This window comes from Mustela nigripes, chromosome 2 (assembly GCF_022355385.1).
Source record: "Mustela nigripes isolate SB6536 chromosome 2, MUSNIG.SB6536, whole genome shotgun sequence".
Lineage (NCBI taxonomy): Eukaryota > Metazoa > Chordata > Mammalia > Carnivora > Mustelidae > Mustela > Mustela nigripes.
This window is the reverse complement of record NC_081558.1, coordinates 163,543,734-163,562,662: the sequence shown is the minus strand read 5'-3', so window position 1 is coordinate 163,562,662 and position 18,929 is coordinate 163,543,734. Positions and strand designations below refer to the sequence as shown.

Genomic DNA, 18,929 nt, shown 5'->3' with positions numbered 1-18,929 from the left:
AAATCTATCTATGAGAAACCTACAGCAAATATCATCCTTAATGGGGAAAAACAGACAGCCTTCCCTTTGAGATCAGGAATACAACAGGGATGTCCACTCTCACCACTGTTATTTGACATGTATTAGAATCCTAGCAACAGGAATCAGACAACAAAAAGAAAAGAAAAGGTATTCTAATTGGCAAAGAAGAAGTCAAACTCTCTCTCTTCGCAGATGACATGATACTTTATATGGAAAACCCAGAAGACCCCACCCCCAAACTACTAGAACTCATACAGTAATTCAGTAATGTGGCAGGATACAAAAATCAATGTACAGAAATCAGTTGCTTTCTTACACACCAACGATGAAAATATAGAAAGGGAAGTTAGAAAATAGATTCCATTTACTATAGCACCAAAAACCATAAGATACCTGAGAAGATACCTGGGAATACACCTAACCAAAGAGGTAAAGGATCTGTACTGGAGGAACTATAGAACACTCATGAAAGAAATTGAAGAAGATACAAAAAGATGGAAAACATTCCATGCTCATGGATCAAAAGAATAAACATTGTTAAAATGACTATACTGACTAGAGCCACCTATACTTTCAATGCCATCCCAATCAAAATTCCACTGGCATTTTTCAAAGTCCTGAAACAAACAATCCTAAAATTTTTGTGGAACCAGAAGAGACCATGAATTGCTAAGGGAATGTTGCAAAAGAAAAACAAAGCTGGGGGCATCACGTTGCCTGATTTCAAGCCTTACTACAAAACTATGATCACCAAGACAACATGGTACTGGCAGAGAAACAGACACATAGATCAGTGGAACAGAGTAGACAGCCAAGATATGGACCCTCAACTCTATGGTCAAATAATCTTTGACAAAGCAGGAAAAACTATCCAGTGGAAAGAAGACAGTCTCTTTGATAAATGCTGTTGGGAAAATTGGACAGCTATGTGTAGAAGAATGAAACTCAGCCATTCTCTTACACCATACACAAAGATAAACTCAAAATGGATAAAAGACCTCAATGTGAGGCAGGAATCTATCAAAATCCTAGAGAACATAGGCAGTAACCTCTTCAACATCGGCCACTTTAAGACATGTCTCCAAAGGCAAAGGAAACAAAAGCGAAAATGAACTTTTGGGACTTCATCAAGATCAAAAGTTTTTGCACAGCAAAGGAAACAGTCAACAAAACAAAGAGGCAACCCATGGAATGGGAGAAAATATTTGCAAATGACAGTACAGACAAAGGGCTGATATCCAAGATCTATAAAGAACTCCTCAAACTCAACATGCACAAAGCAGATAATAACATCAAAAATGAATAAAAATATTTAATTTGAAGGAAGAATACTTTCTTTCTTTTTTTTTTTTTAATTTGACAGAGAGAGAGAGATCACAAGTAGAGAGCCAGGCAGAGAGAGGGGGGAAGCAGGCTCCCTGCTGAGCAGAGAGCCCCATGTGGGGCTCGATCCCAGGACCCTGAGATCATGACCTGAGCCAAAGGCAGAGGCTTAACCCACTGAGCCACCCAGGTGCCCCAGAATACTTTCTTTTACTTGCCTTTGAACCACCAGTTTCAAGGTTCAGCAGTGGGTTACTTTCTGAGACTTGGTACAGAATTTTTTTATGGTTTTATGATCCTACATCAGATCTCTGGTCAGTATGGTTACTTCATATCAGCATACAGTTTCTTTCTTTTTTTTTTAATATTTTATTTATTTATTTGACAGTGAGAGATCACAAGTAGGCAGAGAGGCGGGCAGAGAGAGGAAGGGAAGCAGGCTACCGGCTTAGCAGAAAGCCCGATGTAGGGCCCGATCCCAGGACCCTGAGATCACGACCTGAACCGAAGGCAGCAGCTTAACCCACTGAGCCACCCAGGCGCCCCAGCATACAGTTTCTTTTAAAAGCCACTCAATGTTTTGATTATTTTTAGACTGTGTTCCCAACTTTTTCCAGATCTCTTCTCCCTAGAATTGTCATCTCTTCTTTTTTAATTTATTTTTATTTTTTATTTTTTAATTTTTATTTATTTTCAGCATAACAGTATTCATTATTTTTTCACCACACCCAGTGCTCCATGAAATCTGTGCCCTCTATAATACCCACCACCTGGTACCCCAACCTCCCACCCCCCTGCCACTTCAAACCCCTCAGATTGTTTTCCAGAGTCCATAGTCTCTCATGGTTCACCTCCCCTTCCAATTTCCTCCAACTCCTTTCTCCTCTCTAACTCCCCATGTCCTCCATGCTATTTGTTATGCTCCACAAATAAGTGAAACCATATGATAATTGACTCTCTCTGCTTGACTTATTTCACTCAGCATAATCTCTTCCAGTCCCGTCCATGTTGCTACAAAAGTTGGGTATTCATCCTTTCTGATGGAGGCATAATACTCCATAGTGTATATGGACCACATCTTCCTTATCCATTCGTCTGTTGAAGGGCATCTTCATTCTTTCCACAGTTTGGCGACCGTGGCCATTGCTGCTATAAACATTGGGGTACAGATGGCCCTTCTTTTCACGACATCTGTATCTTTGGGGTCAACTCTTCTTACCTCTATTTGCCATGTAGATGAGATAAAATCACAACCAGAGAAACATCCCGAACATAATTTTCATGTTGTTGTTCACATGACAAGAAGTGTTAACAGACACTTCAAATATAAATAAGTAAGCCTTTTAGGATTTGTTTCATTTTGTGTTTTTGTTTTCATTCATCTGTTTGTTTTGGGTAAGGAAGAAAAGCTTATTCAAATCAGCAAGAGCAGAGAGGGAAATCTGACTGAAGGAAACAGAGGTGTTCCATGAAGTGTGAAGGCAGAAAGGACAGTATGCCCCACTCATGATGGACCGTCCCACAGAAAAGGCACTAGTAGAGTTCCCCATGTTTATAGCTTGGTTTTTTCCTCCCATAAAATGGCCACACATCCAGGCCCTACGTCACCTCTAAGCTGCGTTTGTGTTTCCATCTCAAATTACCAAGAGAGAATATATATGATCGGGCCAAATCAAAGAAGATATTTATGTCTGGTGGTGGTGGCTAAGTGCCTTGATTTGAGATATCAGCTGACTCTGAAGCTAAGCTCTCCTCACAACATTCTCTAAAAGATTTAAATGTATGGCAATATTTCTTTTAACTTGACTATTTTCAATATCTTTCAGATAACATGTACAGGTACCCTGAAGACTACATTCCCAGGTATGTAGAAATAAGTTATGTATTATGATTCCCAAGTAATAAGGGGGCATAACAAATGTTATATTACTTATAAGTTTGGCTCAGGGATGTCACGTTTGGGTAAAAATAAAATTAAAAGTGAGCTTTAATTTCTGTTATTTCTCTCTGAAGATCAAAAGCTATAATGTTATTATCTTCCTTAGTGACTTACTAATCCTGAGTCAGTAAGAGAGCTGGTTAAGGGACAAAATGAGACTCTAACCTAGTATCTACAGAATTCTTGTCAATACCAGATGGATATATCCTAGATTATGAATCAGATCAAATTGTAAGAATGTAGTCTAATTATACATGGAATTGTGGGGCCCTTAAGAAGCCAGATTGGAAAAGAAGTGTGGCAAAACCTAATGAAATTTAAGATATATATATACATACATACTTAGATAAGGATGCTTTGTGCTATGCTGCTGTTAAGATTAATGTCAACCAATGGGGAAATGTAATTAATCAACCCTAAAATAATATATGGATACAGATATAGTGTATTCTCTTTAATACCTGTTAACTGAATTACAGAGAAATTTATATGACTTTTTTTTAACAAAAGAAGGTTTATGGCATAAATCATAGCAAAGAATTTTCATTTTATTTCACAGTATATTCTGACCCAAATGTGTTATTAGATTTGAGATTTCTCCTTTAGGATGAAAACACATCTAAATATAGAGAATTTCCTAGAGGACTCTTCAAGACCTTTCTGAAATGGTAGGCTAAAAGGCAGAAAGGTCTTTCACAAACACAGAGCTTTCTCACTGGGTAGGATAAGATTATAAGCTTTCTGTTAGCCTCTAAAAGGTCTTTTTAAAATTTTTCTCCATGTGGAAATATCTCTGACAGATTCAGGATGTAGGCTTCAGGCAGATTCACACAAAAAAGAAAATCTTTATTTTTGCGATGTATCATTGCATTCTATAACAAGATAATCTTCAATGCATTATTTCATATCAAGAGAGATTTGCTGATTTGGTTAAAACAAACAACATGACAAAGAAAATCCTCTATGGATTTTCCATGTAGAAGTTAATCTCTTGGACAATTGATTTGATACTTGTTATTTGAAAGGCAATTAAGATGCAATGTGATAGAAAGTCTAGTGATTTGATCAATCTGCTAAAGATTGGGTTGGTACTCTTGGGTTGGAATGGCAAGAGTCAGGAGGGAAAATTGGTAAAATACCCATCTCATAGTAAGCAGGCTCTTACCTATAGGGCAAGTATGAAAAAGAAATTGGTTCTTCTATAACATTCATTCATTCAATAAGTATTTGTTCAACAAATAGGAGTTGTGCTAGACAAGAGATGCAAAGATGGAAAGATGCAGATTACTAAATCGTGGATTTAGCGATCTGTTATCTATTGTAACCTCAATTTAGGCATAATTTGAATATAAAATGCAGATTTTATCTTTAACAAGAGGCTGGCATGTTAATTATGTATGTACTTCACAGCTTGTCTATTTCTGATTATGTATTTAGAGATCTAAAATCACCTTTGTAGGAAGGACATGGAGACTCTAGGAGATAACAAAGGTGAAACTATTTCCAGCTATTAAAACTTCAACATTAAAACAGCAAGTGGAAATAAAGGCTATTTCTTAAGTAGAAGGTAGAAGTAGAAGTAAAATTAGTGATGCCCCTCAGTTCTTAGGTGGTTTGAGGCTATGGCTCCCCACTGAACCATCTCTCTGCCCCTACTCAACATTGGTTTAGGTAGGAACCCATGCTTCTCTGATCTTATCTTCCTGTTTTCCCAAAACCCTGCCCTTCCTGTGCTGTAGGTCAAAAATGTGATCACTTGAAGGACAATGTAGCATCTATATGTAACAGAAAAATCAGATACATATTCCCTGGGATTTACCCCTGGACCACTTTATTTTTCCTTTAAAAGAAAATTCTAGGGGTGCCTGGGTAGCTCAGGTGGTTAAGCGTCTGCCTTCTCAGATCATGATCCCAGGGTCCTGGGATCAAGCTCCAAGTAGGGCTCCCTGCTCAGCGGGGAGCCTGCTTCTCCCCCTCCCTCTGCCCCTGCTTGTGCTCTCTCTGTCAAATAAATAAAATCTTTTAAAAAATTATTTAAATTTTTTAAAAGATAAGTGTGCACAATGCTGGTCTTTTTTTTTTTTTTAAATTTTTTATTTTTATAAACATATATTTTTATCCCCAGGGCTTAAGTGGGTAGAAGAATAAATGCTGGTCTTTTGATCTGTGTTAGGAGGATAATACAATGGGAATATCATGGATTTGAGATCTAGACAATTCTAGGTTTTAATTAAACTCTTGTAATTACTAGGCTTGTAATCATAGCTAAATGAGCATTGCTGAATTTAAGTTGTATCATCTGAAAAATACAGATTATAATGTAATACTTCCCTTACAAAGCATAATTGATTTAAAAAAAAAAAAGATACTGCTTTATCAGATGAAAATTAAAGTCTAAGAAAATTCCTGCCCATTTGTTGTATATTTAGGAAATCAGTTCAGGTTTACGACTACTTTGAATTTATCACGATTCCTCAGAGTTGCTCTCAAAAACCTTAGGACAGATTCCCAGCAGTCTTTACTTGCTCTGTTCCTGGGTGGCACTGAAAGGTGCTTTCATGGCAAGGCATAGCTCAGCCATTCTTCTACCTTAAGATGATTTCTTGGATTTCCGCAGCTCTGCAAGCTCCTTTCACTTCCCCTCTTTACTAATATCCTACGCTAGTGCCCTGGCCCAGATTGCCAGGGTCTCAATTGTCCTCCTCACCTGAGGTTGTTTATGACAAGAGAACTTTTTTGAAGGAAAAAAAAAAGATTTTATTTCTTTATTTGAGAGAGAGAGAGAGCACAAGCAAGGGGATGGGCAGAGGGAAAAGGAGAAGCAGACTCCCTACTGAGCAGGAAGCCCTACTCGGAGCTTAATCCCAGGCCCCTGGGATCATGACCTGAGCAGAATGCAGACGCTTAACCAACTGAGCCACCCAGGCGTCCCAACGAAAGAACTACTGTGTAGCCTTCCCAGACTTCTGAGACTTCCAAGTGGGTGCACGGATGAAGCCCTCACTGTTGTCACTGCCATGCTTATGATCAAAATAGCTCCAAGTTTTCCAGCCTTCTCTTTTTTTTAATGTACAAGCTCCATCCCCGTGTGACTGCAAGATGTCCAGTCCCTTCTTAAGTATTGTTTCTTAAGAAACCTTGAGAAGTACAGATAGGTTCTAAATTGTCCAAATTGCCCAATTGTTCCAAACTGATAGGTTTCAGTTGTCTTTTTGTTGCTCCTAGTTCTGTTTCACTGCTCTCAGCGTCTTTGCCTTTGTCTTTAGAATTCTTCGTGCTGGGAGATATTGCTAGTCTCCTTTCCACAAAACCTTGGCAAAAACTCTTCTTTTTAAGTACTCCAAAGCACTGGCAATATAAGTGCCTTGTGTTTTATAGACTTTATAAAGAAGTGGATATACTAGAAGAAAACTGGAACACTGATAAAGAGAATAAAGATTTAGTATTAAGTAGTATTTGGTATCATGGCTCTGAGAGTCCATTAAGCATCCCTCACAGGGAACACCACTGGGTTCACTTCTTAGTTTCCAACCATACAAAGCCAGTGCTGAGGTTTATACTCTTTCCCAGGACCAGAGGTCTGTATTTGGCCCTCTCACCCCAGGTTCAAGACACCTATACCCATGGTATGGTCCCTGCCAAAGAAAGCAAAAATTCAGTGAGCATGTACTCAGTGACACGTCCCACCAGCAACCTTCCCTTTTCTCTCCTGCATTATTGCTATTGTCCCTTTTTTATTATTCTCATCAATATGTAAGAGTGTCGTTTCACACCTTAAAGAAAGAAGGAGAGAGGGAAAAGGAGAGGAAAGAAAGGAAAAAAGAAAGCTTTCTTGATATTAGATTTCCTACACCTACCTCTCCTTTGCTCTGTACCCTTTATAGTAAAACATGAAAGTTCCATCTACATTCTGTCCATATTTGCTGGCTTCTCCTCTTCTCTTTTTTCTTGAACCTACTCTATAAAATTTTGTGCCTTCATTAATCTGCCAGCTCAGCTCTTGTCAAGGTCACCAGTGAAATCCACATGGCCAAATCTTAGTGTTTTCCTATGCAGTCCATCTGTAGCATTTGACACATCGACACTCTCTTCTTGAAACACTTCTCCAGGCTCTGGGTCCTCTCATCTCTAGTTTTCCTCCTCAACAGTGGTTCCTTGCCCTTTGCTGATTTCTGAACCTTTGACATCAGAGTGCCCAGGGCTCACCTAAAGAACCTCTTCTCTATATATACTCATTCCAGAATGTAGTTTTGTCTTTCCCTATGGCTTTAAATAGCACTTATATGCCAATGGAGCCCAAACACATATATCTGCCAATTTAAAGAAATACCTATTAAGAAAATCAAGGTAACATCAAAATCAATTTTTAACAGACCCCTCAGCTTGCTTTTTCTTCAATCTTACAGCTTTCCAGCCCCTTAAAATAGTTTTATTTTATAGAAATGTCTTTCATTTTTCTTTGAATATTGGAACCCTACATTTATAATATAGAATTTCAGAATTGAAAGGAACAAAAGTGATTAAATAGTTTAATAAAATTGTTTTATAAATACGGAAATTGAAACTCACAATTTATGTCCAAAGTCAATCAGATAGAAGTAATGATTTTTTAAAAAAATGAATTTACCTATTTAAACCTATTTAATCTACTTAGATAATGAAGTATTTAAGAGTTCACAATAAAATAATGATGAATTAAAAACTTTAAAAATAGGGACTAAGGAAAATATACATAAAAGTAGAAAATAGTAAAAGATACAGTTAATATTATTTTAAGTTTTGGAGTGTCAGCAATTGTGCTTATTGGTCAGAGGGCCATTTCAGACATGTTCAGAGCAATGCACTCACCTCTGGGATGTGGGCTTATTTATTAATCTATTTTTGATAGTAACTAATCTACATAAAACACTACCAAACATTGTGCTTAAAGTTTATTAGATATTTGCAATAGGCTGGAGCTATTTGGCATTGCTAAGTAAAAATATATTTTTTAATTTGTTGGTTAGGCAACTGTTCTTTTATAATACTTTATTTGGGATGATTAATCATTTGAGACCTGTCTGTAGACACAGGGCACTGCATTATAAATCACATCTTATTTTCATTCATAGGGAATGAAGTGATATTCATTTTTTGGACATGATTTATCATTTGCAGGTTGTATCTGCTATCTATGTGAGCTAGGAAAATGGATGGATTGTCTTATTAAAAATTCTTCACATTTTGCTCTTATATTCTCAGCATAGCCAGAGAAAAACCATGAACAGGGACCATTCCATATTCCAATATTAAGCTGTACTGAATTACTGATGAAAGGAAAGGTTACAGATGAGTTCCTTTGTTATCAGATAAGAGAAATACATGCCAGCATCTGGACTTTTCAAGCCATTTCATACAAGTATCATTTGATCTGTTTTTTTAAGGACACCTACTTACTATTTACATATACTTTGTCCTCTTTCAGAGCATAGGGAGTACGATAGGTGTTATGCCTTGAGATCAGTGTTCTTTTTTCTTTTCATGCAATTCCCTCCAGCTCTTGATGATCTGTAATCTCAAAGTTAAAGCAGTTGCTACTATTTTATGAAATGCTACTCTCACTGCCTCATATGTTCCTCTGTTCCCAGCCTGCCATTGTGAAGGCTGGTCACCAGGGCCATTGCCATTGTGTGGTGGCTATGATAGGATGTCCACTCTAATCCTAAATGAATTTCTCAGATGAAGGTGTAAGGAAATTTAATCAAACATCAAGAGCAAATAGTATTCAGGGCTTTTGGACTAGACTTGCATTACAATCCTAGCTCTGATAGTCACTGTCTTTGTCTTTGGACAGTTTAACTCTAGGAGCTGCAGATTCTTTACAGGCACAGTGGGAATTTAAAAACAAAGTATCTCAGAGTTGTTCTGTGTGCTGAATGAGCACTGGCATAAAGTAGAGCTTTCAGAATTGTTACTTATTGCTGGCATTACACATAATGCCGGGGAAAATATGTTAATCTATCTGACTCTCAGACTTCCCACCTATGAAGTGGGAAATAATATTTTTGCGGAATTTCCCTAGGACTTTGGTATAATGTATATGAAACATTTAGCATAGTATCTGGGTGTAATAGGTGATCAATCATTTTACAACATCTGGACGTCTGCCAAGCTGAGTCTATAGTATCTCTCTGGCCTTGTATTTTTTAAGCATCATTGTCAGTTAGTATTTAGATAGGAAACATAGTTTTAGGGGATTATTTGGAACGATACTCTGGGCAAGTAAACTGGCAGCACAGCACAATGTACGGTTGAGAGTACAGATAACCTCAGTTCTAGTCCCACTTCTGCGGCTTACTAGCCTTCCAACCTTCAAATTATATGACTTCTCTGTGCCTCAAATTTATATGTATATAATGAGAATGTGATAGTGCCTGTCTGGTCAGATTGTTGCTAGAATGGTATAAATGAATATAGAAAATGGACATTGGGGAGGGTATGTGCTTTGGTGAGTGCTGTGAAGTGTGTAAACCTGGTGATTCACAGACCTGTACCACTGGGGATAAAAATACATGCTTATAAAAAATAAAAAATTATATTTAAAAAAATAGTGGTTGTAATTAAAAAATATATATATATAATGTTTATAAAAAATAAAAAATTAAAAGTCAAAAGAAAAAAAAATAAAGAAAATCTTTAAAAAAAGTGCATGACATGATATACTTCTGTGCATACCCACTTTGTATAAAAGGAAAGGCTATGATATAAAGTAACATTCAAGACAGTCTCAGTGTTTGTATTTCCCTTCTAGGGATGATTACTATCTGGATTTCCATTTATTCTCTGGTTTGATTTCTATCTCCGCAGTAGAATATGGGCTCTATGGGAAAAGAGTAATCTCAGTGCCTTAAAACAGAAGGAAAAAGTGATAGTGAGTTTAGAACAAATCAGAATGTCCAAACATAGAGTATTTAAGGTTTTAGATGAAACATTATGTAGGCATTAAGAGCAAGATTAAAGGTGAAAATTTCTTCATACAGAAAAAGATTCAGTGTCTTATTTTCCTCTCTAAACCCAGATGGAAATTTAATGAACTATTTAAGGAATTTACTGAGAATTAGTTGAGAGAATATAATTAGAAGGAACCTATAAATATATATATATATATAAATGTATACAAAATATTCATTAAGGCAAAGCTGATTTTTATGTATTCATGTTGTTTACTTATCTTTGATGAAATAAATATGAATTTACCAGTAAAATGCTTTTACAAAATTTCAAAAGACAGGGAAATTAATGAGTATGTATCCCCAGTAAGATGTTAAATTGTGTAACACTCCAAGCATATTATTAGAATACAATAAAAATTTATGTAAATATATATAAAATATATATAAACATTTAAAACATATGTATAAAACATATATATATATATATATATATATACACACACACTCACAGATTTATATTTTTTTTCTGTCACATTCATTATAGGGTATGCTGGCTAGAATTATAGTACAATGAGAATTACATGTAGATGTTTCTGTTTCAAAGGCTGAGTCTTTCTCATCCTATCCCTGTCACCATCCACCTTCTCTGCTGTTGGCCATGAATTAGATAATTAAGAACTACTAAGCTCTACTTTCAGAGGTGAGAGAAGTCTACAGTTAACATAGTGATCATGATGTGGTAAGATCACTCCGCAAACACATGAGACGTATGCAGGAATGCTTTCCTTCACAGCTCTTGTTACTGCTGTTTATACTGACTTACAATAGGGCCTTCATGATGAAGTTTATTGGACATTCAAGGTCATAGCACTTGATGACTTATTTTAAAAGGTGGCCAATTTTTCTTTCTATGACATAGGAAAGAGTGATTTAATGAGGATATACAGTACTATTTTATTTTCCTTTCCAGGTGACCTGTATTTCAAAATTATCAAATTATGTTACATAACTCATCACTTTTTGAAGGTAGCCACATTATTGAGACAGTTACTGAAATATCATAGGAATGTATAATATTGTCTGAAGCTTATTTTTTAATGCTTTGTCCAAAACCCTATTACTCCTTCAGGCATTAGATCTTTATCCTAAGAAGAGAAACAAATTGTGAGCAAGCTTACCCCCACCCTACTACGGGAAGGAGGATATTATTTTTACAAACATATTCAGTTGATTAATATGGACTTTCGTTTGTAAATGAGAAAGAGGAATTTTCTTGTTTAGCCTCTTAATCAAGAAGCCCTTTCTTGGGCGCCTGGGTGGCTCACTGGGTTAAAGCCTCTGCCTTCGGCTCAGGTCATGATCTTAGGGTCCTGGGATCGAGCCCTGCATCAGGGTCTCTGCTCAGAGGGGAGCCTGCTTCCTCCTCTCTCTCTGCCTGCCTCTCTGCCTACTTGTGATCTCTGTCTGTCAAATAAATAAATAAAATCTTAAAAAAAAAAGCCCTTTCTTGAGGACATGGGGGAAATCATTATAATGATCAAAAGTAGCTTCAATAAGGAAGTTGTACACACACAGGACACCATCAACAGTTGAAGAATGACTAATCTCTCTATGCAAGAGTAAAGGCTCCATGTCACTGAAAGAATCAGGAATGATACTGGAAGGTATCAGGGAACTGTTGGCTGTCCTGGGCTAGGCACCCTGCTAGAACATTTATTTATCTGTGATCTCTGAATTCAGTAGCTCATCAGAGTAGGCATCGTGTGTTCATTTTACAAGTGATTAAATTGAGAACAAAGAATTAGAGAGGTTATATGTAACTGATCAAAAGTATTCAGCTTTTAAATGACCGGCAGGTGATTTAAAGCTGGTTCTGGCCAGCATCGCATTTGAAGATCTTTGCAGTACCCCATGGAAGACAAATCCTCCATTTCATTCCCTTTCTCCTGGCAGATACAGCAATAAATTAGGGCTTTTCTTTCTCCTCCACAACACACTCCCTTAAAATCCTTCTAAATACGGAATCCATATAGCACTGACCAGATTTGACACAGATGATAGAACCTAAGGGAACATCCTGTCAGAACATTGTTCTCTAATTTTCCTTGGGTGCGTCCATGTTAATGCATCTGTGAGTGATCTTTTAACTGTTTCAAGAAACTCATTTATATATGACTTGACCCCAGCCCTTCAAGTATTCTCTTCCTCCCTCATTTTCATGCTTGTTAATGTATTTCTCCAGCCCATGAAATCAACCTGGGTGTGCTTTCTAGCCAAATGAATGTAAACTCGATTTCATTGCAATTCTCCATTTGGATGGCTTTGCCTTTCTCTAGGTGGCTGTGACTAGACAGGCTGAAGGGATGATGATTCCAGATTAACATGGTAACCACATGGTTTTTCCCCTTGATTGCTTCATGACTTTTAAACATCACTCTTCCCATATTAAGGCTTTCTTTCTAGATAAGTATTGATTTAGGAGTCTCTCTGCCAAAGATAAGGAGATGTGCAGAATGCCACTCGATAGAGAAGTTAGCAAGTGGCCTAAATTGTATCTAAGTGTGGCACAGAATGAGAAGTAACCAATAATGGAAAGGATGTTTATGTAAGGACTCTTTTTTTTTTTTCTTTCTTCCTCCCTCCCTCCCTCCCTTCCTTCCTTTTTTGATATATCATAAGATATTATAAATGGAAAAAACATAAGTAAGCATAAACATTTCACAGAAAACTGTAAGTGTGCAAAAATATAAATATAAATATATACATTTCCATATTCATAGCATTCTACTTAGTGGAAAATCAGAAACAACATAACCATCTAATAAGTTAAACAAAGTAAGTGGCATATTCAATAGAATGATATACTTTCATTATTAGTGAAGATTTAAATTTGTATATAGATATACCTGTAGATACCTAAATTCAAATTTAAGAGGTCGTGTTATGTGAACAAAAAGAGTTTTAAAGCAGAATATTTGGCATGATGCTATTATGAAGCCAAAGCTATGTATTTTTAAAACTTTCAAGAATACATAAATAATAAAAGAGGTTAACTTTAAAATTTCAAATTATTTGCCCTTTAAATCCTATTTGATACCATGTGGTTACCAATTCTTATCTATTAAATTCTTATCTATTAAATTACAATTCTTATCTATTACAAAGTCTCTTCTTACGTAATAACAGTAGTGAAAGCAAACAGAAACAATGGGGTAACCGGGTGTTGGGTACTAAGGAGGACGTGTGGTGATGATACACAACTAATGACTCGTTGAACACCACATCCAAAACTAATGATGTACTATATTATGGCTAACTGAACATAATAAAAAATAAAAATAACAAATGAAACAAAAGCAATCCCTTCTGCATCCTGCAAGACACAGTTGTCAGACAGTTAAGGTGGGGAAAAAAGATACAGGTAAAATATCCTCAAGACAATTCACAGCTACATCATTTTATGTAACAAGCTAAAAGTACTTGGAATAGTAAAAACAGAACAGAACAAAATAAAATAATAAGAAGTGACCATGATAGGGGTGCCTAGGTGGCTCAGTGTGTGATCTCCCAAGTCCTGGGAACGAGTCCGTGTCTGGCTCCTGGCTCAGCCAGGAGTTGGCTTCTCCCTCTGCCCTTCTCACGCTGCTTATGCTCTCTCTCTATTTCTCCCTCCCTCTATCTCTTGCTCTCTAATTAATAAATAAAATATTAAAAAAAAAAGAAATGACCATGCTGACATTGAATTTAAAGTAGAAATTTAGTGTCATAATTAAATAATAAAATAGCTATGTATCATGAATCATTGCTGCTAAGTGAGAGTGAGTAATGGGAAGGTTTAGCTCTCAGGTTCCAACATCATTTTCTCCTATTTCCCTTTCCTCTGACATTCATATATATTTATATATATACATAAAATTTTAATATTTTTAAATATAAAAATATTTTATTTTTAAATATTTATGTTTTGTGGCTAATTAATAAAGATGCTGTGTTCCTGTAACTTACTTTATCTTAAAACTGCTCCATGGCAAGAGATTATGCTGAGTGAAATAAGTCAAGCAGAGAGAGTCAATTATCATATGGTTTCACTTATTTGTGGAGCATAACAAAAACCATGGAGGACATGGGGTGTTAGAGAGGAGAAGGGAGTTGGGGGAAATTGGAAGGGGAGGTGAATCATGAGAGACTATGGACTCTGAAAAACAATCTGAGGGGTTTGAAGTGGCGGAGGGGGGTGGGAGGTTGGGGTACCAGGTGGTGGGTATTATAGAGGGCACGGATTGCATGGAGCACTGGGTGTGGTGAAAAAATAATGAATACTGTTATGCTGAAAATAAATAAATTAATAAAAAATTAAATTAGATTAAAAACAATAAAATAAAATTATAAATTTGAAAAATAAAAACCTACTCCGTGGCATTTATTGTCAGTATAACCTATTTGGTGATTGTATAGGTTGTATTTAATATTGTTTTATTATTTTGAACAATTTGATTAATTTGTTTTTCATTTGTTAGCCTTGAGCACATTTCTCCCCAGTCCATTTTCCTTGCTTTGGAACAGAGACTGTGCCCCCTTATAATGCTTAGCTCATGCGACATAGCAGGTTTATTAATTTATTTTTGAGAATTCATTTAAAGCACTGGCTCATTTCGGGGCGTCTGGCCCACAGGGAACCTGCTTCTGCCTGCTCCTCCCCTCTTGTGCTCTTTGTTGCTATCTATGTCTCTCAAATAAATAAATAAAATCTTTAAAACAATAATAAAATAAAGTATTGGCTCATTTATTTTTTTATAATTATAAAGATTCTATTTATTTATTTGAAAGACAGTGCATGAGCAGGGGAAGGGGGAAAGGGAGAGGGAGATGCAGACTCCCTGCTGAGCAGGGAGCTGGAGGTGGGGTTGGATCCCAGGACCCTGGGTTCATGACCTGAGCCGAAGGCAGACACTTAACAGACTGAGCCACCTAGGAGCCCGATAGTGGCTCATTTATTCCACAGATTTTCTGGACATGAAAGATATTTTCTGAAAACATGAGCAAAACATTGAATGTTATTTTGGTATTTGCCATGTTGTATTTTCCACTTCGCAGTTGTTTGAGGTCCTTATAGTACATCTTGACACTTATTTATGTCCTATGTTCTTTTATGTGGAATAAACACTTCTAAAATTGACTGTATTACTTTCTTTAAAAAAAAAAATTATTTATTTATTTTTTATTTTTTATTTTTTTAAATTTCTTTTCAGTGTTCCAGAATTCATTGTTTATGCACCATACCCAGTGCTCCATGTAATACATGCCCTCCATTTCATTTCTATCCAGATCATTCTTTGTTTCTTTGTAGTCTGAAGTGTATCATCATAACATTAACACAAAAGTTTTTTTTTTATTTTTTACTTTATTGCTAAGATATTTATGTCTATAATATAATTTTAATCCCTGAACTGTTACAATTACTCCCAATTTTATGAGTGAGACAACTGAAAATAGGTGAGTTTATGTTATTCAAAAAGGAAAATCCTGTACTGAAGTTTAGGCCTCACTGAATTTAAATTCATACTCTTAAATATGTTCCTTGGAGGAGAGCTCTGTTTTCTTGCCTCTGTTGTGCAATCGGTCATAACCATAGAAGGTTTATTCATGAACAGTGCAGGCTGGCGGGCAGTCACTGAGGTGTGAGAATTGCCCCCAGTAATGATCTTAGCATTGGCTCCTGTTCTGGTGGACACAAGCCTTCTTCTACCCAAGACTCTCTGATCTGGGAAATTCTCAGTATCAAATTTACATACGTTTCCTCCTCCCATACTTTTTCTAGAAAAAGGTGAGTAGTGTAAAAACATGGATTTCACTGAAAGTTGAGTGACTGGAAAAGGACACCACTTTTAGAGCCTGTTTTTCCTTCAGAAACCAAGTTGGAGAATCAATAGCTCAACACCACTGAAGGTTCCAATACCCTCCCTTTCAAACCGATGAGCTCCAAAAAGTTTATTTGTTTCTACTCAAAATATTATGAAACCCAGATCTCAGAAAATACTGCTAATGTAGGATATAATCATGTATGTTTAAAAATAGAATTTACTAGCATACAGTGATGTTACCAAGTGGAAATCTAGAATTTGAATTGCACATTTTCTATCAAGAGCTCATTTACTTATATAAAGCAAAGAAAATCAGGAAAGAAACAAAAAGAACCTCAAATGTCAATATTGTAATTATTCCTGAATTATAAAAGATAAGGAGCAATATTGGGATAAGAGTGGCTTTCATTTCCTTGAGTACTTACTTTGTGTTTGTGTTTCTGTTGAGTGTGTGGCATCATTATCTCATTTAAACTTTAGTAGACCATTTCCATTTTGCTGGTGCTGTCCCTGAGATTGGAGTTTTTACCTGATTGTGTGCTTATTATTATTATTATTATTTTGAGATTATTTATTTATTTATTTGACAGAGATCACAAGTAGGCAGTGAGGCAGGCAGACAGAGAGGAAGGGAAACAGGCTCCCTACTGAGCAGAGAGCCTGATACAGGGCTGGATCCCAAGACCCTGAGAACATGACCTGAGCCAAAGGCAGAGGCTTTAACTCACTGAGTCCCCCAAGGTGCCCCGATTGCTGTGTTATTATTTTGAGTTCTTTATCAGAGATGTTTGGAATTTTTCCATTTTAATTTTAAGAGTAGCTTAGGCATAATGACTTAGTTTAGAAATTATGGAAGTTAGCTTTCTACATCTTATGTCACTGAAGTCACAAGCTTTAACCATTTCTTTTTTTTTTTTAATATTTTATTTATTTATTTGTCAGAGAGAGAGAGAGAGGGAGAGAGAGAGGGCATAGACAGACGGAATGGCAGGCAGAGGCAGAGGGAGAAGCAGGCTCCCTGCTGAGCAAGGAGCCTGATGTGGGACTCGATCCCAAGACGCTGGGATCATGACTTGAGCCGAAGGCAGCTGCTTAACCGACTGAGCCACCCAGACATTCCGCTTTAACCATTTCTTATTTGTAGTCTATTTTCTGTGAATGAGCTGAATCCGCAAAGGTTAAATCACAGAATAAGATGAAGTTTTAACCCAATTATATTTCATCTACAAAGCATCTGACTTGAGAGAAAATCAAAACTTATATTGCAGAGAAGTTATTTTGATTTTTAGAGTTTGATAGAAGATGATTTGAATCTCTGAATTTTAGTAGGATTAAAATCCCACTGGAAACAAGTGTACTCTTTATGAGTTTAAAAAATAAGTGATGGGTTCCATAGAAAGATGCAATTTTTCATTGCTTTTCACTTCATATAAGCACATATAATCTTGACCTGTATGAATGTATGTATACACGTGCATGCGTAGAATGAATATATATAGCTTAGTAAAAAGATGCAGAGGTAATAATTATAAATGCATTCCTTGCATGAGCTTGATAAAGAAAGGAGTCTACAGTTTCAGTTCCAAGTATGCCTATGAATATACTAAAGCTAAAAGACACTATGAATCATGCTTTTAAATTATTTATTGTTATTTCTCTCATAGTAGTAAGTAATTTGGGAACAAATAAGAACTTTTGGAGATGTTTTAAATTATCATCTCTGAAATATAATTGTAGTTAAATATTACCTTGAATTTCATATGAATTGTAAATATATTCCTCTTTTCTGGTAAAATGGATGGAGAATTACCTTTATGCACTTAACAACTGAGGGACATACAATTTTTATTTTTTTAAATTTAGTGCCTTCTCTGTTTCCTCCCAGAAAGGTTGTAAAATTAGTAAAGCTGATTTCTGAGTGGCTTTACCCCACAAGTAGAAAGCCTGCAGAAGGCATGGGTATATTTTCCAGGCTGTGAAAATGTTTGTCTAAGTTTCACGGAAGAATTATAGATAGGGTATAAAGAAAGTTCTTGTTCAGAAGTCCAGTTTCCTTGAAGAATGATGTCCATGTATTCAGTGTCTGTAAAATACAAAAATTTAGATGATTGTGTGGTTGAAAGCACTGGGTCATCCCTCATTTTCACTTCAGCGTGCTCACCTCCACACCCTGAAGAGTACTCCCCAGCTCCTGCCCAAGAAAGATTTCACAGTTAATAAATCAATGCCAAAGATCCTTCTAGACTCAAAATTTGTCAGTCATGAGGTTCGTAATAGTTTAATATAAGGTTGTGGTATTGAAAGGGAGTTATAGAACAAAATGGGTTGGTTCCCAGCTAATGGTTTTTCCAGTTGAAGAGTTACAGCAGGAGAATTTCATGCTCTGAAAGCTTCTAGTGGCTACAGACTCCAACCAACACAGCCAGGAAACATACAGTAGATTATCACTCATTGACTCTTTTTCATGAACAGGATTGTTTGAAGGCTGCTTCTAAGAACAAAACAAAATAAAGCATTAAAACAAGGCATACAGTGTTTTCAGAGACATAGCAACAAATTTAGACACTATATTGATTCCTTTTTCAAAAAAGATACAAGGATGTCTGGGTTTTCTTACCTGAAATGTCTTTTAAGAATCTTTTTTTCCTGGGGCGCCTGGGTGGCTCAGTGGGTTAAAGCCTCTGCCTTCAGCTCAGGTCATGATCCCAGGGTCCTGGGATCGAGCCCCGCATCGGGCTGTCCGCTCCGCGGATAACCTGCTTCCTCCTCTCTCTCTTTCTACCTGCCTCTCTGCCTACTTGTGATCTCTGTCTGTCAAATAAATAAATAAAATCTTTAAAAAAAAATAAAAAT

At 36.4% G+C, this 18,929-nt stretch overlaps 1 protein-coding gene across 1 annotated transcript in view; it reads left to right on the top strand.

Moving 5' to 3' along the window:
* Positions 1 to 18,929, top strand: part of LOC132010210 (T-cell receptor-associated transmembrane adapter 1) — a 67,809-nt gene that overhangs the window by 20,228 nt on the left and 28,652 nt on the right. Inside the window, exon 3 of the mRNA XM_059388135.1 lies at positions 3,171 to 3,207. Within this exon, the coding sequence (XP_059244118.1) occupies positions 3,171 to 3,207 (37 nt within the window). The remainder of the gene's footprint in view (positions 1 to 3,170; positions 3,208 to 18,929) is intronic.